Below are 23497 nucleotides of genomic sequence, written 5' to 3'. Positions count from 1 at the left end.
TCATATATTGATGCATAGTAGTTGAAGAAATATAAGGAAGAATGTTATCGATTATTCTGAACCATCCAGGGATTATCTCTGCTTAGAGACCCTATCTAGGCTTCCTTATTTACCTACTTCTTTGTTCCTCATTCCTTTATCTGCTAGATCAAGCCGGGCATACTTTCCAAACCAGTAATAGAGTGAATAATTAGGCAGCTATATTCACAACAGCAGTAGTACTAGAAGGTGTTCTTGAACAGGCAGTCAACGCATTAAATTAGGGTTAGGGGCTTATCACGGGTAAGGGATAAAGATTGCGGATCGACGTACTGACTTGATTTTAAGGGTTGAATAGATAGATAATTAATGTCATTAAATACCATTTTTCTGACAAATCTATGCATGTGGTATCCGGAAAGATAAAATCCCCCAAGCAAGCTCTAATTATATACAGATGGAGACACACGCTCATATCAATCCTAAACGCCAGTTCCAACCAACCCCAAACCACAGGTATCAAATACAAGAGAAAATTCTGGCTCAGCCAAAATGGTTAAAGTAAAGAAACGCACGCTGGATATCACGGAAAACACAAAATCATAGAATGGAACAGATCCAGAGTCCTGGCACATTACTGTGCTTTCTCATCGTCCTCGACACTAGGCGGTATTGATCCCTCGTGAGCGGGATGTCGTTCGGCAACTTGACGTGGCGCAGGTGCCATTGCTGGCGCAGGTGCCGGTGCGATCTTTATTTCATGGATTCCGGAGTCGCCTTCGCTGCAACCACGACTGTCAATGCCAATGGGAGTGTGGCCATCAAGCATCATTTCGCTGTGCTCCCCGATGCCGTACCGAGCGGCAGCGGGAATATGGTGGCCATCTTCGAGCTGGTCATGTTTCTGAGGGGTCCATGCAAGATAGTCACGACGGACTTCGACGTAGTCGTAGGCGAACTCGCCAAGCTGGTCGTCGTCCATACCGAGCAATTCGGCTTCCTCGGAAGCCCGCAGCTTCAGGCCAGGGATTGCGTTGATGGCGTAGGCAATGATGGCAGACACAACGAAAGCATAGGCGGCTGAGGCGACAATGAAAGCGATTTGAATGTAGAGCTGCTTGTAGTTGTGGATCAGCCATCCACCCATTCCGCTACCAGTATTGACTCCGTCCAGTCCTACGATCGCATCGTCGGCGAAAAGCGCGTTGAAGATAAGACCGACAATACCCGCGATGCCGTGCTCAGCTAACACATCCATGGAATCGTCGATACGAATCCAGTATTTCACTATAAATCCAGTCAGTTTACTGTTGTTTGGCTGGGACATCACAAATAGAACTTACCCTTTGTAGAGTAGTTGCAAACAATACCAGTGACTATACCCAGAATCACACTAGCCCAGGGGGTAATGAAGCCCGATGCTGGGGTAGCTGCAACCAGACCGGAGATGGTACCAGAACACCAACCAACCATGGACCATTTCCTCGCTAAGCGCCAATCGAGAAGGACCCAGCTAATGGCCCCAAAAGCCGCAGTCAGGTTGGTATTCCAGCACGCCATAGTAGCACGAAGATTAGCTCCAAAGGCTGAGCCACCGTTGAATCCAAGCCATCCAAACCACAAGAAAACGGTTCCGAGGAGAATGAGAGAGACATTGTGAGGGCGGAAGTTCAACATCATACGCTCCTGGCGACGACCAAGCACCATTGAATAGGCGAGTGCGGAAAAACCGGAACCAATCTCGACTGGACCACCACCTGCATAGTCCAACACACCATAGTTCATTGCCCAGCCATTCACATTCCACACCCAGCAAGCCAAGGGACAGTATACAATTGTAGCCCAGACGAACACAAACACCATAGCCGGGAGTAAGCGTCCGCGTTCGGCAACAGCTCCCATGATAATCGCAGCAGTGACACCACAGAATTGCATCTAATACACACTCGAAGTTAGTCATCTTCGCCTATGTGGGTAGGCCCAGAAACTAACCTGATAAAAGGCATAGAGAAGATTGGGCACAAGAACAGAACCGGGACTTGGATCGGCCAATGTCTTCATCAGGCCGAAGTTACGGAGGTTCCCGATGTATCCGTTGGTGGCCGTAGGCGAGAATGCAAGTGAATAGCCCCAGAAATACCACTGGAACGTGACGACAGAGAAAGAAGCCATACAAGCCCAAATCATACTCAGGGCTGATTTACGACGAGCAAGACCGGAGTAGAGGAAACCGAGACCGGGAATCATGACCATGACCATGGCGGAAGCCACGATGATGTACGCTTGATCACCGGATTGAAACCACTTGTTCACATTCTCCACCCCTGGTGAGATAATTAGTCTTAATGAACAAGAAAAAAGCGGGATATTTGTTGTTTAGAACATACTGGAATCGCCACCCAGCTCATTGGTCGCCAGCGAGTCATAGTTAGATGGGGCTCCAGTCCAGTTGTAAGATGCATAGTCAGGGACGAAAGGCGCTTTAATGTCCGACATGTTATATACAAATTCTTTGCAGTTCTGTATGGAATCTCGGGTTCAGGCACGCGGTGCCGATTATTTCTCGTAGCAGCGCCACCGCCTGGGAGCTGAAAGAGGGCGGATGGTGGGTGTTGATGGGAAAGAGACAGTGATACAAAAAGCTTCGGTTGTGTGAGGACGAGGGAAGAAGCAGGGGGCTCTTTTGTTGTGTCTGTCAGTCGAGTGTCTCACCTTCTCTCTCGGGAGGAATGCAGGACAGAATGGAAAAGAGAGAGAGGAACTCCGCCAGGTTGTGTATGTGTGTGGAGAAAAAAACCGCCACGGGGGCGGAGATGTTGTAGTATATAAAAGCAGGCCGAGCGTTCTGGAAAAGATACGGCCAGTGGGTCGGCAAGTGGACGGGACGAATTTGCGTTTGCAAATCTGAACGAGTCAATTGAAAGATAAGTCCAGGCCTACAGTGAGTAGGTCACCACTAGGGCGCGATAATTGATCGGCACGGATTCCAAGGCCAAGGGTAAGTGGGGGCAGTTGGAAAGAGAAAATGGACCTTTTATTTGTTATGCCCAATCAATCCATCAGTCAGTCATTTACATAAGACTTGTTGGAAACTCTGTTCAGACGGCGTTGATAAGTTGAAGGATGTAGATAGACGGTTTTTATACGAGAACGCGGTCAATCAGAAGAGATAGGACAGGACAAAGAAAAAGAAAAGGAAAGGAAAGGAAAGGAAAAGGATCATCGAGCAACCTAGCGAGGGAGGCGCGGAGAAAGGGAAAGGCAAGGTAAACGATAAATTGAGTGGGAAAAAAAAATAATATAATAAAAATAAAAATGCCAAATACTCTGTAGTCAGAGATAACAAGATGTGAGAAATCGAATGGAATAAAATAAACTCAAGCTTACAGTCAATCGACGGATCCTCACGACTCTCCAATCAAATCACCCCCTTTCATGAGTATGGGAATCAGACTTTAAACACCAACCTCGTTTCAATACCTTTTCTTTTCTTTTTTTGTAAAAAAAAAAAAAAAGAAAAAAAAGAAAAAGAAACAAAAAAAACTGGCTGTCCATCTTCACCTTGTTCCATTGCATCTTCTGATGCAAGTTCAACATCACTTCATGAACCATTCATCTGTTGGTGGCAAATGGGGTTGTCTCTCTTTTTTTCTTTTCTCCTTTTTGCCCTAAAACGTGGCGAAGTGTGTAAACATAGTACAGACTAACTACTAGTTAGTTGATTAGTTCCTTTGGTACCCTAGGTAGCAGAAGGAGCATCTGAATGTCCTTTCTCTTCCTCCCCCACGGGTAATCGTCAGGGTCGCTGACAACTTCTTTTATCATGATCCACAGTTCATATCACATCCAAGATGAACCGCATCTCCTGATCAATGGAGGCCCCCTCTTCAGCCTAAACATCTCAGTGAGTCTCTATCGGGGGACTTGGCATTGGTTCTCTATAGAGTTTGGCCGAGACCGAAATAGGCATTGCGAGGGAGATGTGATGATGCTGAGATGAAACCAAGCGATACGGAGCTGAACGCTCCGGAGAGAGGCGGAGCAAGCTCCTACTCAGAGAATGAATGGGCTCTGGGTGGTTTATTTATACTTGTAGACCAGATGTTCTATACACTACGAAATGCTGCATATATCTATCTATCCGATTCTGTCTTTCTCCGTACCTCCAGTTATCACTGATAACGTCCAGGCCTTTAAGGGTCTGGGTTATATCGGGCATTCGTCCTGGAATGCCTTGACGCCCAATCCTCTGGTTGGTATCTGACGAAGGGATCCATCCGCCAGTGATGAGCGGAGCCTAAGGAAAGACAAATAAAAAAAAATGCAGTGGCCCTTATCATCCCCGTTTCTCTCAACTCATAGTTATCTCCCGAATGATTGGCTATGAGGTCCCGATAAGGTCCTGGACGCCACCCTCCCGCCATGTGGGGCCTCTGCATCCGGTTCCGGCCTAGTCTTGGCTCTTCAGTCTCCATCGTACTGATAACGTCCACTTTCGGCCAATGACCGCTCGGTCGGTTCCTCGACAGGCTCCCTCAATCACCCGAATTCACTCGGGAATTTCAGGAGCGATGCTTCGCCGACTAAGAGTACCATCCCGAACCGATAAGAACCTCCGGAGGAATTGTTATCTAGCTGGGGCTTGGCTGTGAGGAGGAGATATTAGAGGCGCCTCCTCCATGGTCCTCGGGGTACGGAGTAAAAAGTCCCCCACTGAGCAGGCTCGGATTATTCCTTACTAGGTAGTAGTACTTTGTAGAGCTTCTTGGCTAACTTTCTGTTTATGTCTGGTCTGCAAGTCTTTTATTGAAGAGATTTGTCCCCATATGATGGAGAGATGGAATGTATATAGAGTACATATTTGGTGTATTCCTAAGGTCTAATCCGCTCCTCCCCTTCGTGGCAGTAACAAATACCAATATTGCGGCGCGTTTGCTTGTGTGTGTGGGGTTCAGCCTCCCGGCTCAATCTAAATCCAGTGATAGGTCCGTTACCCTGTGGGCTCCGGCCAGCTAGCCTTAGCTTTCCCACTATCTGGGTAGCTTAAATTATTAGCACTACTCCATTTTCCAGTGACTAACGGCCAAACCAAACACCCTATCCGCCCATCGTTCTCACAAACTCGCTCATGAGTCTCTTTTCAACGCTTAAAATTCGTACTACCGGGGCCCGTCTTCGGATAGTTATCACTTGAAGATCATATGTACCCCATGGGGGTCAACAGGCCAGGCAATAGTTGAGAACGGTGGGGCTACACTATGTGGACTACATATATTACATGCATGTGATCAGAGCAGGCAATGTCATAGTCATTCCATACTACTACTTGTGTCAGCTGCTCATTACCCTTCCTGCAGGCTAGGCTTGGTGTATCCCACTATGATGTCTCGATATGATGCACCTGTGTTTCACCCGTGGTCACTGATTTACCCTATGGATGCCCGTGGGAACTAGAGATCGCTACTGACTAGCTCCCATGTTCCACTCCTTGCATGGCCCGTATGCTGAAGTTGCAATGCGACTGGGGAAGCGCTACCTGAGGGATATATGCACTAGTTGGACCCTAACTGTCTATTGTAGTGCCCGTGTGACAGGGCAGGGGGCTCCGTGGAAGCTTTCATCTTAGCATGTCTAGATTTAAAATTTATCGTTATCCATTGTCTGAGACTCGGGTGTGGGGTCCATTATATATACCTTATGCGTTGTCTTGCATCGTCGACCCTACCAGCGTACTCACACTCACTGGGAATATATATATATACACCGCAGGATGACTGTGCAAGGTGGGGGTACAATGCGCAACACGATGGGATTAAGAGCTCATAATACACCCAGTTGTAGACTCCAAGATACTAGTTACTATTTTATACATACAGTGTTCTTCTTCCGGCCAAAACATTGATGATGGTTTTTGAATGTGACCATGGGCTACCGAGAAAAGAGGGCGTTTACCACTGAGAAATCTATTTGCCCTATGTATTATAAAGAACATGATAACCTTACCAGTTGGCCGGCTGGCCCAATGGCAAGGCGCTTGACTACGAATCAAGAGATTGCAGGTTCGATCCCTGCGTCGGTCAGTTTCTATTTTATTTTAGTACAGATTTTTTTTTTAACTGTACATATTTATTTAACCTCCCCTGTAACTTGTATCCCTCCCCTTCCTCTCTCTATCAAACCCGTTGACCAAAACAATGTTACTCCGCACAACATACGCACTTTTCAGGTGTCTCCCAAGAATACTAATTCTCTATGATGCGCCCTCTATGACAACTAGTGGAAAGCGTATATCAACCCGGCCTTAAACATTTACGCTGTATCCCACCCCAACAGCCTGCCGCCGCTTCACCGATTGGTAATATTTCCGGGCCTCGTCTACCCAAAACACCGAACTCGAAATACACAATAGCTTGAACAAATGCGCCAGATTGAGCGGCTCCGTCTGAAAGACTCGCTGCAGGAAAGGCAGATAAATCACACAGGCCTGTCCGGCAAGTGATCCGAGTACGGCATAATTGAACATCCTGTTCCCGAACAGGGAGATCTCGCCACGAAGCACCGACTTCCCCTCGCTGCGGCAAGTCAAGGCGTTGAACATGTCAAAGAGCACAAAGCAGGTGAAAGTCATGGTTGTGTCGTGGGCCGTTACAACGCGGGAGCGTTTGCCTGGGTTCAGCTCGTCATCGACATCGCCCATTTCGTAGACGTAAATGGCAAGCGTGCCCAGCATAATCATCAATGCGGAAGTTAGCACCCGTTGAATGAGAGGCTTCGTGAGTACCCGGGCTGTTCTGGGTCGTGGGGGTCGTCCCATGATTGACGGATCAACGGGCTCTACACCCAAGGACTGCGCAGGAGGGCCGTCCATAAGAATATCTGTTGATGAATGTCAGCTATCAGCTGCCAAGTGCTCGCACATGACATTAACTTACTGATCCATAGGATCTGCATCGGATTCAGCGGATTCTTGAAGCCAAGAGTAGTGCTTAACAATACAAGACTCAATGCAGCAACGCTGGTGCTTAGCTGGAATGTAATGAAGTTCTGGATATTGTAAAAGATCCCTTTGCCCTGTTCAATGGCTCGCAGGATCGTGGAGAAGTCATCGTCCGTCAAGATCATATCTGCTGCCTCCTTGGCAACGTCCGTGCCCAATTTACCCATCGAGATACCGATATCTGCTTTCTTGAGGGCTGGTGCATCATTCACGCCATCACCCGTCATGGCCACCACATCTCCTCGGGATTGCAAGGCACGTACAATCTTCATCTTGTGGTCAGGGCTTGTACGAGCGAAAATGGAAGTAGACGATATGGCCTGCGCCAACTCCGCGGTGCTCATGCGGTCGATCTCCTCACCAGTCATGACAGGTCGCGAACCGGCTATATCATTGATTGGCATTCCTAGTTTCTTTGCAATCGCAACTGCCGTGGTCTCAGCGTCTCCTGTGATCATGATGATGCGAACTCCTCCAGCCATAAGGCGCCTGATAGATTTGTGAACATCCTTACGGGGAGGGTCGTTCATCCCCACAAGTCCTGCAAAGACCAGCCCGGTATATCGGTCATCATCTTCACCCGGGGTAGCTCTAGAAACAGGAGTGCCTGTCCTGCTGCCAAAAGGTCGCCCTTTTGATGTATCTCGCACTGCTCCACTGGCGAAAGCGAGCACCCTGAGACCCTCTGATGCCATATGCTCAGCAGCGTGCCTCACTGTTTGACGTCGCGGCTCATCCAGTATAACTTCGCGTCCATCCTTTGTAAGATACGTATCACAACGCTTCAAAACTTGCTCAAGAGCACCTTTAATGTATGCCATATTACTTGACTCGCCAGTGCCAGTGCCAATAATTACACCCATCCATTTGCGCTCAGAGCTGAAGGGAGTCTCGGCGATGCGGGCGCTGATGCGGTCGCGCACATCATCCTCCCCGAACGTGTCCAACAAATCCAGGATGGCAACGTCGGTTGGCTGGCCAACCCACCTACTCCTAATGGTTCCCGGAGCCCTATCATCGGTGGAAGACAACACTGCAGCAGAAGATGCGCTGGCAGGTGAATTTGCATGCACGCGCGAGAGTCTAGCGTTATTAGCGATATTACCAACACGAAGAACGGTCCGAGCTGCAGGCCCAGGCGTTAGTGAACTTATATCGTTGTGCACCTCGAATGGCTCCGGGCAGTCAAAATGCCACATCTTTGTGACTGTCATATGGTTGAGCGTTAGTGTCCCCGTCTTATCACTGCATACAACATTCACAGAGCCGAGAGTCTCGACGCTGGGGAGTCTTCGCATGATAGCCCCCCTCTTGGCCATGCGCAGCACGCCTAAAGCAAGAGTAACTGTCACGATAATAGGAAGACCCTCTGGAATCGCAGCGACTGCAAGCGAGACACCAATGGTGAACATATCAAGAAGCTTTCGGCCTTGTATCAATCCTATGACTACAATCAACCCAATGACACCAAAGGAGATATAGCTTAATTCTTGACCAAGACGGTCCATCGACAATTGAAGCGGTGTGCGTGGGCTCTCGATCTCCTGCAAAGAGGCTGAAATACTGCCAAATTCAGTCTTCGCACCTGTTCCTATCACAATACCCTGTCCATACCCCGACCGAACCAAAGTTCCCATAAATGCAATGTTGTGCTGCTCATTCAAGCGGATATCAGCGCCTACAGCGCCACTGGCTGGGGCGTCGTAGAATGGAGATCGGGGGGGAGTGACAATCTTGGGCGAGTGTCTCGCCAGAGCCTTCGGGCCGCGAATTGCGTCTGGCGATTTAGCAACCGGCTCATTCTCACCAGTCAGGTTTGATTCATCAATGGTCAAATCAGTGGCTGCAGTAATGCGTATATCCGCCGGAATACGGTCTCCAACTGTAAATAAAACTAGGTCACCAGGTACTAGCTCATTCGCCGGAACAGTAGTGGAAGCCTTGACAGCGGCAGAAACTGAGCCCGGGCTCTTGCTTCGGAGATCTTGCAGCTCGAACTCTCCACTGGTAGCTGTAGGGATCGAGCTTCCGATAGGAGGGGTACTTGAGAGAGGAACGTCGCGTATTAAATGCGCATGATGTGGCACCAGGCGGCTCAAGGCCTCCAAGGATTTTTCCGATCGATACTCCTGAATAAATCCGACGGTAACAACGATGGTTACCGCGAGAGTGATGCTTACCGCATCATCAAGATTGCCCATAAAAAAAGAGACTGCCGCTGACGCCAGAAGCAGTAGAATTAATGTCTCCCGGAATTGTTTAAGAAACCGGAGCCACAGAGGCTCGGGGTCTTCGTGCGGCAGTTCGTTGGGCCCATTTTGTATTAAACGAATCTCAGCTTCTGCAGGAGTGAGTCCGTGGGTAAGGGATGTCTGTAAGCGCTCAGCTGTTTCCTGTGGGTCTAATAGAGAGTAAGTCGACGTGGATGTCTAGTTAATGAACTGAAAGTTAGCGGCTGGATGTCCAAAGGAAGCCAATCGAAAGCGCGAGCGCGGCGCATATCAGCTAGATCTGCCTTACAGCGAGACTTACTGAAGTAGACGTGTTGGAGGGTACACCTGTCGGAGTATATGACGGAGGCCTCAAGTCGGGGGCCTGAGCATTATGCAAAGGTAGCGCAGGCGTTGCGGACCTTGACATCTCTCATACTTTTTCTGTCCAAAGACGTCCTGCTAGATGGGGCTCACAATGGTTATCATCCCGTCGGGATCAAGGAGAATGTCGAGGTGGACAAGATTTTGCGATGGCAAAGAGGAAAAAAATTACGTAGAAGCCACGTTCTCAGACGCGATTTCGGCCGCAGGTGTATCGAATAATATGGGGGGACTAAGTGGAAACCAGACAAGGGCCGTGCAGCTGGTTCAAGAAGAGACAAGGCTAGACCTCCAGGTCCCACCAAAGACGACGCTCTTAGGGAGAGCCGCGTCGATCAATGTTTGGATGTTGAATTAAAAACCAACTGTCGTTCTTAATTATGGAGAAAACATATTGTATGCAGACGCTTGTCATTGTTCCTAGCGAAGGGGTTACTCTTGGCGGTCACGCGCTTTAGTGTGGGTGCACTATAGCCTATGTACGGAGTACTACCTAGTATGCTATGCGCCTACCTCCACAGTCGCCCACACGTAAATTCTTTGGACGATACTGCAGGTGACTCGATCACCCTAAATCTGTGGATTCCACGCGGTCCTTCAGGTATTGAAGGGGAGACAGGACTAGTCATCATTGTTCATGCCAGGAATATACTGCTTTTGTTCATCGCTCCCATGATATGAGTAAGCTCCACCTGGTTAGGAGCGGCTTTGTAAAATAAAATATAAATTGCTTGGTATGGAACTCAGTCAATAATTCCTCGATGGTCTAACGGTCATGATTTCCGCTTGTCATCCTATACGAGGAACAAGCGCGGGAGACCTGGGTTCGACTCCCAGTCGGGGAGTATTTTTTTTGTTGAAGCCTTTCGAGGCTATATATATACTTCTTTTATTCCTTTTACTGATGGAGGAACCTTCAGGAGTTAAGGCGAGGCTGATTGATTGTCAATCAGGCCCTAATATACTATACACAGTAAATAGATAGCCCTGGGGCCGTATTGACAATATTAACTTCTGTAACCAGAGAGTGACCTAATACCACGTGACCCCAACCACGCAACTAAATGCCCAATCAGCATTGCCCATTATCCCAGTGCTGCCCGCCGCAACCCGTTGCCAGTGGAGGCTGCCCATCAACCCGCCCGCTAGACGCGCCCTTCCTCTCTTTCTCTTGTTTCCCTTCCATTGCGAAAACCACACCAGAGTCATCGCAATCCACCCAACCACCCCTCCTTTCCTGCACCCCTCTTTAACCTTCGGACTTGGTGGATTTCTTTACACAGCGATAATTTTTCTCGTCAGATATAGTATCTATCTTGCCGTCTCCGGGTTTATAACCCCTTTAGGCCTTAAGGGGAGGAAGCATCAGTTGCCGATCTTTTTGTTTTCTGGATACAGCGCGTCATCGCATTTGGGTTGCCAGGGACTTCTCGCAAACCACCCCGCGTTAGGCGGGCTTATACCCCTTGGAATAACCATTTCTAATATCGCTTGATACACAACTTCGTGACGCCATGTTCTATTCGGAGACCCTTCTGTCAAAAACCGGGCCGCTGGCCCGTGTTTGGTTATCGGCTAACTTGGAGCGCAAGCTTTCCAAATCGCACATTCTACAGTCGGATATCGAGAGCAGTGTCAGTGCTATTGTCGACCAAGGACAAGCTCCAATGGCTTTGCGGTTGAGCGGTCAGTTGTTGTTAGGTGTGGTCCGGATCTATAGCCGAAAGGCACGCTACCTATTGGATGACTGCAATGAGGCTCTCATGAAAATCAAAATGGTATGTTCGGGCAAATGATACTGTTTTCACAAATGACACTAAAGAAACAATTCCTAGGCTTTCCGCTTGACTAATAACAATGACTTGACAACCACTGTTGTTGCCCCAGGAGGTATTACTTTGCCAGATGTGCTTACAGAGTCGGACCTTTTCATGAACCTGGATTCTTCTTTGCTCTTACCCCAGCCGCTCAGTTTTGAGCCGGAGGGGAAGCGCCCAGGAACATCGATGGACTTTGGAAGCCAGCTCTTCCCAGACAGTAGTCTTCGGCGCTCTGTGTCACAAGAGCCCGCGCGCCTTGAAGACCATACTTTGGTTGACCTTGACTTGGGAGAGGATGATACGCCCTTGGGGCATGACTTTAGTATGGAAGTTGGTCGAGATGCGCCCGCACCTCGTCCCGTCGAAGAGGATCTTTTTAGCGATGCTGGCAAGTTCAACGATGTTGACCTGCCTCTGGACCTTGGCGAAGATGATTACCCCCTGGACAAGATGGACCTGGCCAACGAGGGCCCACAAGACACTCTTCTGCAGGCGGACGATACAGCCATGGATATTGGTGATGACGGAGACCTGGCATTCGAAGCCGAAGAGCGCAGGCTCGATCGCGACTCAATGAGCGTTCTCTCAGAGATGCCAGACGCAGACATGGAAAGACTCCAGCAAGAGCAAGGTGAAGATCAGGACGAGGTAGAGGGAGAGGCAGAGGATGATATGACTGTCCAGCACTCGCAGCGCACGAAGCGACGGAAAGTTATGACCGTGGAGCTCGATAAGGAAACTGACTACAAGGCCCATATTATAAAGGGTTTGCAAGCGGATCGCTCCACTATCCTGAAGCCGACGTCCTTCTTACCCCGTGATCCTGTTTTGCTCACTCTCATGGACATGCAAAAGAATGGTGACTTTGTGACGAATGTGCTAGGAGGAGGTCGCGGACGTGGGTGGGCTCCAGAACTTCGTGACTTGCTCTCCTTCGATGCTATTAAGAAGGCTGGTGAGCTCAAGAGGAAGCGTGATAGCGGAATTGCAGACATGGAAATCGAGGCAGCTACTGCCCCTGCTTTGGAATTTGGCGAAGAAGATGCCATCGTACCGATCGATGAAGGTGTTGGTCTTGACTCAACGCTTCATCAGCGGTCTGATATCGAATTTCCCGGCGACGATGACGATCAAGGTTTGCGTATGAGCGACGATGAGGGAATGAATCATCCCCTGGAAGAGCTCGATGACACTATCCAACCTGCGGACAGTGGCCCTGTCTCCGTTGGTACCAAGCATGCTGTTCACATTCTCCGCGACTGTCTCGGTGAATCTGCAGTGGAACAGAAGAAGAGCGTGAAGTTCCAGGATCTTCTACCTGAACGCAAGACATCCAAGGCGGATGCGACGAAGATGTTTTTTGAGGTTTTGGTTTTGGCCACAAAGGACGCCGTCCAGGTTGAACAACGCCCCGATACCGTTGGTGGCCCTCTCAAAATCCGTGGCAAGCGTGCTCTCTGGGGTTCGTGGGCTGAAGAGAGCGCCAATGGGGAAGTAGGCACTCAACCTTCCCAGGTGGTAGTTTAGCGCGGTGCGCCAACTTCAGAGATCAGGACCTATGGAGGTGTCAGGTGTGTATCTGTACAGGACGTTTTGCTCGAGTGGCCGATTCTTACTCGTTGTTGCTTCTATCCTCTTCTCTTTTCTGCTCACTCTTATTCTTTTTTTTTTTTTCGGCCGGGGTTCCCTTGAGGGCTTGTTATCTGGGTGCGGGAAATTATTCATGTAATGAAACACTGGTGTCATGGAGTTGTCTGTTCGGATTGAAAAGGTAGCTATTGAATGACTGTTTGGATCCTCGTTCCAAAGCTGGAAAGTTGGTATTTTCCTTATTGTTGTGGGCGAGCTTCTAGGGGCGATACTTAAAAAGAGTTTTCTAATGTCTTTCTTCACATAGGTTTAGGTATAGAAGCGAGCAATTGGACTTTGTATGATCCATTACGATACTTGTAGCAGGTGTGTTCACGTGGGGATGGGACACGTGTGGCTCGGGGAATTTTCCATACTCGATGTACTTCGTAGTTCGCTATCAAAACTTAAATGATCTCCAACGTCCTGGGTGAACACGGTGAGATAGAACCAGGTGACTGACGTGGAAATGAAATGAAAAGAGAAAATTAGGTGCGAGAGTTACCGTTTAACGATTCATACATACGATTTACCACTTGCTGCAACGAACAAGGATATACGTATCATAGCTGTGATATGTCTCCACTGATAATGCTGTGGCAATCGGCAGAGGAAAAGCCGACTGACTAGACTAGTGCCAGTAGTTATTCAAGATTCAATCCAGATTGATCAGCAAGAACTAGACTAACCGGTTTATGTAGTTAGTTAGTACAATCCTCCCAAATGTGACTAATAATTACTTTACTTTGCAGGCTTTATCTTGTTCGTTTATCAGACACTGAATATTTATTGAAACCCTCTCCGAATCCCCATTTTTCGGTCAATTTCCCCAGAGATCTCTAAGAGCAAGTACTGCTTAGGGTGTGACTCGGCTTTGCCCTCACTGGGGTGATTCTTGCCGGCATTCATTTATTTCAAGCAATCGTCGTTGAGTTACTTTAGTATTTGGGGCTATCATTTTGTTACACAGTCGAGAGACGTAGTTTTCATATTTTCAAAATCTCCGATAGCATTAGCGAAAAACTACATGAGAGTAGGGCTCTACCTCACTACTCGATCATGACTGCGTCACAGCGGGTGGTATCGCCCCTCAGGCAAGTGCAGAGTACCGATGTGGATTCAACCAGGCGCTCTACAAGTGACGAAGGGAACGAGGCAGATGAATTGGAGAAGGTGAGATCCGATGAACATATGGACGGCACATTTGCGCCAATCCAAACCCCACCAGCCAACGAAGAGCGGATGCAGAAGTTGCACTCCACCAACTCACGTCCCATCGAACGTAGCTGGTCTTTGAATGATGGATACAGCTGCCATACCGCGGATGAAGAAACTGCAGAAACTGCTCTTGGCGATGACGGGGGCGAGGCAGATGAATCATCTACCTTTATTGTTAGCTGGGACGAGGATGACCCGATGAACCCTCGGAACTTCAATACCATGAGGCGGTGGTTGATTGTTATCATTTGCTCGCTGGGCTCTCTTTGCGTGTGAGTAGTGAGTGACTACTGTATCGTTGCTTGCGTTGTGCTGATGCCTTGTCGAAAGGACTTGCACCTCGTCAATGTATACCGCTACCTACGACCAGATAACAGAGGAATTCAATTGTTCTCGGTTGGTCGCAACGCTCGGGTTATCGCTCTTTATATGGGGCCTTGGTAGGTCCCAGCCGTCAGGAATTTGCTTGGCTTTTATGTCTAGTTTCTGACCTCTACTCATCCCAGGTATTGGCCCGCTTTTTCTGGGACCCCTATCAGAGGTCTGCATACCCAACACTAAACTTCATCACCCTAGCTAATGCTCCTTAGTTTTATGGCCGAAGATATATATATATTACCTCATTCACTTTATTCTTGATCTGGCTCATTCCTTGCGCTGTGGCTGAGAATATTGAGACCATGCTCGTATGCCGCTTTTTTAATGGTATCGCTGGGAGCGCCTTTCTCAGCGTTGCAGGTGGAACGGTAGGAGATTTATTTGCTCGCCATGAACTGAGCGCGCCTATGATGCTGTACACGGCATCGCCTTTTGTTGGACCTGAAGTAGGACCATTGTGAGTTTTGCTACTAGCCCCAATTGCTGAACAGTTGTCAGTTGGGTTTGCGTTGCGATGATTGACAAGCCTCAGGGTTGGTGGGTTCATAAATCAGTTCACTACATGGTATATCTACCTAGCTGTCTATTTGGAGATAATTGTGGCTGACACTTGTACGACTTGTTCTCAGGCGCTGGACGTTCTATGTGCTTCTTATCTGGACAGGCGTATTGCTGATTTCAATTGTTTTCTTCGTCCCGGAAACTTATCACCCCGTGTAAGTGAAATTGCCAAAGCTTACTCTCTAGAAACTCGTTTCATAACACTAGTCCCACTAGCATTCTGCGGCAAAAGGCAGAGAAACTTCGCAAAGAGACAGGGGATGATCGATGGAAAGCACCGATAGAAAGATTAAATCGCTCGGTGGCACGAACTGTCTTACGCTCGATCTACAGGCCAGTTCTTCTCCTGACACTGGAACCTATGTGCTTGTGCCTCTGTGTGTTCTCAGCCATTTTGCTGGGTATAATATACCTATTTTTTGGTGCCTTCCAGCTGGTATTTGGCAACGTGTATGGCCTTGAACTGTGGCAGCGCGGTCTTTGCTTCCTCGGCCTTTTTGTGGGAATGGTTTTTGCTATTGTATCTGATCCCTTCTGGCGTCGCGTCTACCAACGCTTGGAAGAGAATCACAAGAGCACGGAGGGAACAATAGAAGACTTTCAACCAGAGTGGCGTCTACCTCCAGGTGCGTATGCTCTTTCCCAGTACCTTTCAGGTAAACCAGAACTGCTAATCACACGGTGCAGCGATTCTTGGTGGCCCTCTTGTCACCATAGGATTATTTATATTTGCTTGGACAATTTATCCTTATGTGCATTGGATTGTACCCATAATTGGCAGTGCATTCTTTGGAGCCGGGTGAGTTTGAACACAAGGCCGGCAATATAACTTCCCTGAAGTTTTGATTCCTGCTGCAAACCTGGCCACGTAGATCATTGACGCTGATGAATTCTGTCCTGGATAGGACCATTCTTGTATACTCAGGTATCTTTACGTTCTTGGTTGATGCGTATCCAGTCTTTGCTGCAAGTTCCCTAGCAGCGAACAGCTTCGCTCGCTCAACGTTCGGCGGTGTCTTTCCCCTTTTTGGAATCCAAAGTAAGTGGCCTTTTTTTCTTTCTTTCTTTCTTCTTCTTCCTCCCCCTCCTCTTCTTTTTTCATATAATGTTACATGACCTTTCTGTCTGTTCGTTACTACACACCAATGGGCCCAGGAAAAAATGGATCAGAAGCACTATAACCTGATCACACCCTCCTCCACTATATGATTTAGCTCGTTTTGAGTGACCAGACTGTCATCAGTGTCACCAAGCTTCCTGCATTGCTACTATTGTTAGGCGTACCGACTTCAGACCCAGGTACTGACCAATGGACTTAGTGTACAACAATCTGGGATACCACTGGGCCTCTTCGCTGCTCGCTTTTCTGACGCTTTTTATGGCGCCATTTCCGTAAGTCCCCCAAGCAATCATGTTTCACCTTTCGCCATCAAATTCATTGCTTGCCTACACCGCGTTGCCTGCTATATAGCTTGGAGTTGGTAGCCCTTCCTTGCAGACCAACGCTGCAGCTACAATGGTGTAATGTATTCGGCGTCCTTGGTGTTAGGGGTTTCTCTTGACCTCTAGGCAAATTTCCTGCCAGCACCTGGCTCCATGAGCAGTTTGATGCAGCTGTAGATCAGATCAAGCAATGGTTAATTGAGAGCTAACGGTAATTGGGACGGCAGGTATATCTTTTTCCGGTACGGTAGTCGCATTCGGCAAAAGAGCCGATTTGCTGCCCGATAGATATGATATCCACTTCTTCTCGGTCCGGATGAAGGATCTGACTCTCTTATATCGGCCTCGGGATGAGTTCATTTACCCTGGCTCCCGAGGCCCTAGGGCCCGTACTAATATGGTAAGAATTTGGTTAATTGGCTTGCTTATAGTACAGCGGGAAGTGGGACGACTATTGCTTAGATGGGCAATGGACTTAAAGCATGTACATGTATGTGTGTATGTACATACATACGTACGTACGTACGTACATTGTGTACGCGCATACGCAAATGTAATAGATGGTGGTTTTATAAAGTATAGATAGAAGCCTCGTGCTCGTTGATTAAACCCGGTACGGCCACTTCACAGGGGTAAAACATACCCCTGCAATCCCTTACAGTTCATATGACGGGAACGAGTGCAGGCCGACCAAAAAACATATGACGGGATGTCCAGCTTGCTAGGTAGGGCAAATGAACCCCCTTGAACCCTCCAAGAGCCAGTGCCATCCTTACATTACAGTTGAGAATCAGCCACACCCTGGGTCAAAGTAGGCCGGATGGTGACAATCCAATCAAATGGTAACGGGACACGAGGACAGCACGAGGCCTACAATGGGCGTAGGACATGGCAGATCACCACGAGAGGACCAAGTTATTTCAGCTGTCAACCATTCTCACCGAATTGATCGGTCGAGGCATTGCTACTTGCCTAGGAGAAGTACTCCGAAGTAGGCACTTTAGGGTTACCCAGGAACCGAGGCAAATACTGGATTTGACATGGCGCTGGATGGTCGGAGAAAGGCGGACGAATGAGTAGGGGAGCATGCCGGAAAGACCCGGGGATGTAGGTAAAAATGGCTCATATTGAAAGTATTCAGCCCATTCTGTTGGCTGGCAATCCTTGTGAGGGCTTTTGGCTACCTGATTAGGTTAAAATTAGTCGTTGCCTTACGATGATGGGGCTTTTGTGTGAATTCGCCATAGTTTAGTGGTATGTCCATAGTAATAGTTCGGACTAGAGGAGAAACAAGATGTATGGGCTAGTACTCGGTAATTAACACTACCAACACGTGGGATCTCTAAATACCGCGCAATTACCGATAGCTGGTATTAACGTTTTCATTATTTTCACGAGCTTCTTCTAGATATACAGGTTCAACCTATTATCATGTGAGAGATCTTCAAGGCAAAGAAGCTGTCATTGTATACCTCCTTCAGTGTCGATCCTGCTAAGTTCTGCATATATGCATGGCAGATACTACGACTAGTAGTAGACTAGTAGAATACGTTGATGAATGATAAAAACAATCATTAGGCTCCTCTTTCTGACTCTCATTTCCTTTTCCTCGTTTTGCAAGGCTGAAAACTCTTACCTATTTATTCCTGTAAGCCGACGCCAAAATTACCAATTTAAAATTATTATTTTTTCCCCTCGTCTTCTCTTTTCCGTTGTAAGGAAGGTTGAAAACAGACCATGGAAAATCAAACGAAACCTCGCGCGGGGAGTTAATTCAGATCGTCAAAGGAACTCAACGAAGGGTGATGGTTCTTCCTCTGATGATTGTAGATTGGAGTTATTTTCGACATCTAAAAAAGACTCAACCAGGGAAACACGCCGTGTCTTCGATTTGTCCAGACTGGACACGCGACTCTTTGCCTGCTCGTGTTGGTGGCTTTTCCGCCTATTCTTTTTTTTTATTTTTTTATTTTTTTTTATTTTTCTATTTTTTTTCCCTCTTCTTTTTTACTAAGTAGAAGTTCCTGTCCATCCTTTTTTTTTATCTTTATTTTGAATTTTTTCCCTTTCAATTTTCGACCACTACTTAAGTTAGCCTTACTAACAGTCTATCTTTCCCCGCGTTTCCACAGACTTAACATCTTTGCATCTTTCTCTCTCCCCTCACCGTTGAACTCTCCCCTCCTTGTCTTTTGTCATTTTAATACGCCACTTATCTCAAGCCATTTCCCGCATTGTTTCTTTCATTAACAACCCCCCCCGGAATCTTATCTCGGCGACGCTCTGGAGCTTCCCCCCGCAGCCCCGAGAAACCCTTCGCTCCACCCGCGCTACCGCAATTAAAAAGACTTAAACGCTTGATTGCTTGTAATATTTGTACAAGCGAAAAAGGGGGAATTCAAACCAGATCGTATCGTGGACTCATTGTCTAATTATCGATCCGGGTTGATTAGTGGAAAACTTCAGAGTTGCTTTCTGATCCACAATAACCGAGCACGCAAGGTCCTCCGCTCCCAGTTACCGGTCCGCCGTCGCCCCGTTTCTCTCGAGCCTCTACGAACCGTTAGACCGAGGATCTATGCGCCCAGATCGCCAAAGAAAGGGCTTTTCTATTACTCCCGGACTAGGAACAACTTTCATTAATACTGAGCCGGCAATCTGGATACTTACCGGCGCGCTGGCTCGCGGCGCGACGACGCGGTTTTCTTTAGAATAGCATAGGTGTGGCAAGCGGTGGTTGTCGCTTCAGCTTTCAACCCTTCCGTCATCGGCTACACCGCGGAATAGCACGCGCACTAGGTTTTAAGGGTCGAACAATTTACCTTCGATATTTAATGTCACAATGACGGTGGATGTACAGGATAGCACCTCGGCGCCCCCAGCCGATCGCAGAGGGCCCGAACTGGAGGCCGGAGGCGTCGGGGAACAGTCAGAGCAGTCCAAGAGCAAGAGCAATGGCGATGGAAATGCGCCTGTGGAAACTGGCCAGAAACCAAACCCGAAGGATCCATCAAGACCGCGACGGAAGAAAGCACGGAGGGCTTGCTTTGCTTGTCAACGGGCGCATCTGACTTGCGGTACGCTAGACTGACCCTCTTTTTAGTTTTGGTCGCATGGTTTTCTTCCCTCTCCTATTTTCCTCCCATGTGCCGTAGCTCTCATGCGCGGCACAGAGGCCCATGTATTCCTGCATGTGATTATTTTGAGGGCCGAGTCAATTACTAATACTGAGTTGCGCATAGGTGACGAAAGGCCGTGTCAACGGTGTATCAAACGTGGCCTCCAAGATGCGTGTCACGATGGGGTTCGCAAAAAAGCCAAATATCTTCATGATGCGCCAGATGGAGCGTTGATGCCTGGAATCGGCGGGAATTTCTATAATAACACGATGCGGAATAACTTGCCCTTGTCTAGAAATGGCGCCAATGCAGTTAATGCCACTACCCAGCCGAATTCCAGTCCCAATTTCTACCCCACGCCGCAGTCGAACTCCTATAGTGTCTATCAGGAAAATACTATGAACCAAAATTCTTTCACCTCGCAGTCCCCTGTTTCGCCGACCTTTACCCTGAAAACTAACCCAGCCGCTCGAAACAACAGCCTTTCATCACAAGTTGGTCAGCAGCCGCCCAGCACCGGCGTGTCCGGCACGGCCAATCCAAGCCAAAATCCATTTGCCGGGCCCTTCTTTGACCCCAGTGACCCGGCCCTCTTTAACTTTGACCTGTCCAGTATGAACTTTGAGAACCGTTATGGTGCGTTGGAGTTTGGCATGCTTGGACATATGGCTACTGGGGCTGGTGACTCACCCAGTGATTCCGCTACCCAGCGAGGCTCGATGGGACGTAGTGGCTCGGCTCAATTCGCCGGCACGCCGATCACCGGCACTGCAACTTTTGGCGAGAGCCCTGGAGGTCAACAGCCGTTCATTTTTGGCGATCCTCTTCTGAATGAATGGTCCAGCGGACAACCCACGGGCCAAACTCATGTAAATGTTGGAGGCGTTTACCCACAGTCCGGCCAAGGAAGTGTAATACCGGGACACTTGACTAAAGCAGATGCACCACATGCGTTTGCGATCGAAAGCGGCCCTGGAGGCTTTGCTAGCCCCAATGCAACGACCAGTCCTCAAATGACGACAGGCTTTGACGACGCTACGTTCAGCAGTGCTGTGACAGCAAAGCCAAATGGCCTCTCGGCAAACGGACCACGACCTACGATCACGACACCGAGTTTAAAGCACCAAAACTTACAGGTTGGGGTTAGACGACGCCAACGGAACCCCTCATCCATATATGAGAACGTGAAGGAGCCGTATGCCTACACCAATCGTTTCCATAATCTGACCGCGTTCATCCAGCGACGCTTTTCGCCACAGAAGACTTTGCAGATCGCCAAGGCACTGGCGTCGATCCGCCCGTCTTTCATTGCGACGACCAAGACTCTGAACCGGGACGACCTGATATTCATGGAGAAATGTTTCCAGCGAACCTTGTTCGAATATGAAGACTTTATCAATGCCTGTGGAACCCCGACCATCGTTTGTCGACGTACGGGGGAAATTGCGGCTGTAGGAAAGGAATTCAGTATTCTTACCGGGTGGAAGAAAGACGTCCTCCTAGGTAAGGAGCCCAACCTGAATGTCAATACAGGTGGCTCTGTTCCGGGCTCGGGAACATCGTCACGGAGCTTTACTCCACGGGGCTCCATAGCGGAAAGCACTCCTGGTCGCCCGCAACCAGTGTTCTTGGCTGAGCTGCTTGATGACGACAGTGTGGTGGAATTCTACGATGATTTTGCCCGACTCGCCTTTGGGGACTCACGTGGTAGTGTCATGACGACATGCAAACTGTTGAAATACAAAACGAAGGAGGACATGGAGAATCAGTCGGATGACAATCAGCGGTGGAACAGTCATCTGCGCAAAGGAGGGATCGCCAGTGAGGCGGGAATGAATCAGCTGGGCTTTAAAGACGGCAAAGTTGAATGCGCATACTGCTGGACAGTAAAACGAGACGTATTTGACATCCCTATGCTTATTGTGATGAATGTGAGCAACCATTTTTTCTGTTTCCCTTAATAGGAGGATACTGACCCATCAATAGTTTTTGCCATGCATTTGATTTTATTTATTGTATTATGGGTAATGCAAGGTACCATTGTTGCTATAATCCACATGTACGGCCAACTTCTGGGAGGATCAAAAAAATGTTGTGTTCTCTGTTGTCTTGTTGCTTCCCTTGACTTTATTGATATGCCCTTGTATCCTGGCACTGGTACATAAGTGTTTGTATGATTCCCAAGGGGCTGTTTATAGGGCTCCTCTGTTTCTGATTTTTCTATTGTATATATGTGGCTGCACATATCAAGGGTGATATATTCTTGAACAAGCGAAGTACGCGACCCTAGCCTCTGATTACCGGAGAGCGTATCTATAGTGAAACAAGGAGACTGACAGTCTTATCACCCTCCAAGGAAGATAAGTCATCCTGGATACAAAGGAGTGAATGTAGAGGTGCCGATGCATTAAGCATAATATTGAAATTGGCCATTCCCGCCCTAAACACGTACGCTGTTCCAAAAGGTGAATCAGCAGCCAGCATTTATTCCCCTGGCAAACCCAATCAGTACAGCGTTACTTTACGGTTCAGCAAAATAATACTAATTGCACTTTGACTGCCTTACTAAACAGGGGCTTCAAATGCCTGACTAGATCACGCAGTTGCTCTCTATCACTGCACTTGAAGTCAATCTGTAATCCTGATCTACAAAGATGGCCCCCCTTTCTTTATCTATGGTCCAGGGACCCCGAGAGCCACCCCTCCGTCATCTCACGTTGAGAGAGCTTATGGACCAGCAATCTGAGAGATTTGGGTCTAAAGATGCCATCATTGTGCCGTGGAGTGGTGCCCGACTTAGTTTCCAAGCCTTGAGCCAGCATACACAGGATCTCGCTAAAGGGCTTCTTGCCATGGGTATCGGCAGGGATGATCGAGTTGCGATCTTCTCAGGGGACGATGAACGATTTGCCGAGTTGGTTATTGCTGTGACTCGGATTGGCGCTGTTCTGGTGGTGCTAAATAAGACTTTCACATTCGTGGAGTGTGATCGGGCCATCCGACATACAGGTAGGCTCGGCTTGATGGCAACATGATGGTCCATTGTTAATTGAAACAGAAGCTTCTTTGCTCTTCATAGGTGACATGGTGAACTTCAAATCAACTAGGCCTCTCATCCAGCATATCCAGACCCACCCAGTTCCTGGCCTGAAGCAGACCGTCTTGATCCGAACCAATTATGTTGATACTATTGAGCTAGTCACCTGGGATGATATTCTACGTTTAGGGAACTCGGTGTCACTGCAAGACTTACACCAAGCGCAGCACTCGGTGCATTATCATGATATAGCCTATGTCCAGTTCACTAGCGGAACAGCCGGGGTCCCAAAAGCTGCTATGCTTAGCCATTAGTAAGGTCTCCAAGTTGGCATATTGAAGCGGGTTGGTTTCATTGACCAAGCAGTGGCATCATCAACAATGGACGCATGTGCGGTACCCGTTTGAATCTAAGCTCAGATGATATCGTCTGTTGTCCGCCACCATTGTTTCACGCCCCGGCTCATGTCTTTTGGGAGTTGGACCTGGCGATCCGATCGGCCAGTATCCTGTGACGGGGAGTGGAAAGATCAGGAAGGATGTCTTGAGAGAGATCGGAAACAAAATGATCGCGAGGCAAGAGAATAATTGATTATGTACAACGTCCCACATACTTAGGTAGAGGTATGTATGTAGGAAGTAAATGTGATACGATAACGATGTCATCGATTGATAACATTGCTGGGTCGGCCAGTCAGCCTCAGGCATGAAATAGGGAAGATA

The 23497-nt window shown here is 48.3% G+C and overlaps 8 protein-coding genes and 2 non-coding genes across 10 annotated transcripts; 6 read left to right on the top strand and 4 right to left on the bottom strand.

The window, feature by feature from the left end:
* Positions 1-576: 576 nt before the first annotated feature.
* Positions 577-2938, bottom strand: BDV37DRAFT_203603 (ammonium transporter). Its single transcript, XM_032079886.1, has 4 exons — positions 2367-2938; positions 1972-2303; positions 1323-1914; positions 577-1266 (listed from the first exon to the last, which is right to left on the bottom strand). Exons 1-4 carry the CDS (start codon positions 2473-2475, stop codon positions 614-616), a joined length of 1686 nt encoding a protein of 561 aa, XP_031937715.1. The 5' UTR covers positions 2476-2938; the 3' UTR covers positions 577-613.
* Positions 2939-4138: 1200 nt separating this feature from the next.
* On the bottom strand, positions 4139-4718 carry BDV37DRAFT_257767 (uncharacterized protein). Its single transcript, XM_032082979.1, has one exon. The coding sequence runs from the start codon at positions 4452-4454 to the stop codon at positions 4173-4175; it is 282 nt and encodes a 93-aa protein (XP_031937714.1). The 5' UTR covers positions 4455-4718; the 3' UTR covers positions 4139-4172.
* Positions 4719-5987: 1269 nt separating this feature from the next.
* BDV37DRAFT_t185 lies at positions 5988-6059 on the top strand. Its single transcript has one exon. It is a non-coding gene; the product is annotated as a tRNA-Arg (tRNA).
* A 115-nt stretch (positions 6060-6174) lies between these two features.
* pmr1 (Ca(2+)/Mn(2+)-transporting P-type ATPase PMR1) lies at positions 6175-9901 on the bottom strand. Its single transcript, XM_032082978.1, has 3 exons — positions 9509-9901; positions 6912-9405; positions 6175-6855 (listed from the first exon to the last, which is right to left on the bottom strand). The coding sequence occupies exons 1-3, from the start codon at positions 9614-9616 to the stop codon at positions 6281-6283; spliced, it is 3177 nt and encodes a 1058-aa protein (XP_031937713.1). The 5' UTR covers positions 9617-9901; the 3' UTR covers positions 6175-6280.
* A 424-nt stretch (positions 9902-10325) lies between these two features.
* BDV37DRAFT_t186 lies at positions 10326-10415 on the top strand. Its single transcript has one exon. It is a non-coding gene; the product is annotated as a tRNA-Asp (tRNA).
* Positions 10416-10954: 539 nt separating this feature from the next.
* BDV37DRAFT_203509 (kleisin alpha) lies at positions 10955-12925 on the top strand. The gene is made up of 2 exons (XM_032079885.1): positions 10955-11348; positions 11406-12925. Exons 1-2 carry the CDS (start codon positions 11085-11087, stop codon positions 12915-12917), a joined length of 1776 nt encoding a protein of 591 aa, XP_031937712.1. The 5' UTR covers positions 10955-11084; the 3' UTR covers positions 12918-12925.
* A 1285-nt stretch (positions 12926-14210) lies between these two features.
* On the top strand, positions 14211-16572 carry BDV37DRAFT_286638 (MFS transporter; the record flags this gene model as incomplete). The annotated part of the gene is made up of 10 exons (XM_032087956.1): positions 14211-14509; positions 14568-14677; positions 14744-14778; positions 14828-15072; positions 15148-15180; positions 15245-15331; positions 15393-15802; positions 15864-15975; positions 16082-16215; positions 16496-16572. The coding sequence occupies 10 exons, from the start codon at positions 14211-14213 to the stop codon at positions 16570-16572; spliced, it is 1542 nt and encodes a 513-aa protein (XP_031937711.1).
* BDV37DRAFT_257761 (uncharacterized protein) lies at positions 16394-17017 on the bottom strand. Its single transcript, XM_032082977.1, has one exon. The coding sequence runs from the start codon at positions 16977-16979 to the stop codon at positions 16803-16805; it is 177 nt and encodes a 58-aa protein (XP_031937710.1). The 5' UTR covers positions 16980-17017; the 3' UTR covers positions 16394-16802.
* A 2030-nt stretch (positions 17018-19047) lies between these two features.
* BDV37DRAFT_203353 (Zn(II)2Cys6 transcription factor domain-containing protein) lies at positions 19048-22067 on the top strand. The gene is made up of 3 exons (XM_032079882.1): positions 19048-19696; positions 19862-21669; positions 21725-22067. The coding sequence occupies exons 1-3, from the start codon at positions 19462-19464 to the stop codon at positions 21740-21742; spliced, it is 2061 nt and encodes a 686-aa protein (XP_031937709.1). The 5' UTR covers positions 19048-19461; the 3' UTR covers positions 21743-22067.
* A 325-nt stretch (positions 22068-22392) lies between these two features.
* On the top strand, positions 22393-23289 carry BDV37DRAFT_286636 (uncharacterized protein; the record flags this gene model as incomplete). The annotated part of the gene is made up of 3 exons (XM_032087955.1): positions 22393-22747; positions 22797-23088; positions 23142-23289. 3 exons carry the CDS (start codon positions 22393-22395, stop codon positions 23287-23289), a joined length of 795 nt encoding a protein of 264 aa, XP_031937708.1.
* Positions 23290-23497: the final 208 nt, after the last annotated feature.

This window comes from Aspergillus pseudonomiae (genome assembly GCF_009193645.1).
Source record: "Aspergillus pseudonomiae strain CBS 119388 unplaced genomic scaffold BDV37scaffold_79, whole genome shotgun sequence".
Classification (NCBI taxonomy): Eukaryota; Fungi; Ascomycota; class Eurotiomycetes; order Eurotiales; family Aspergillaceae; genus Aspergillus; species Aspergillus pseudonomiae.
This window is presented reverse-complemented; position numbering and strand designations above follow the sequence as displayed.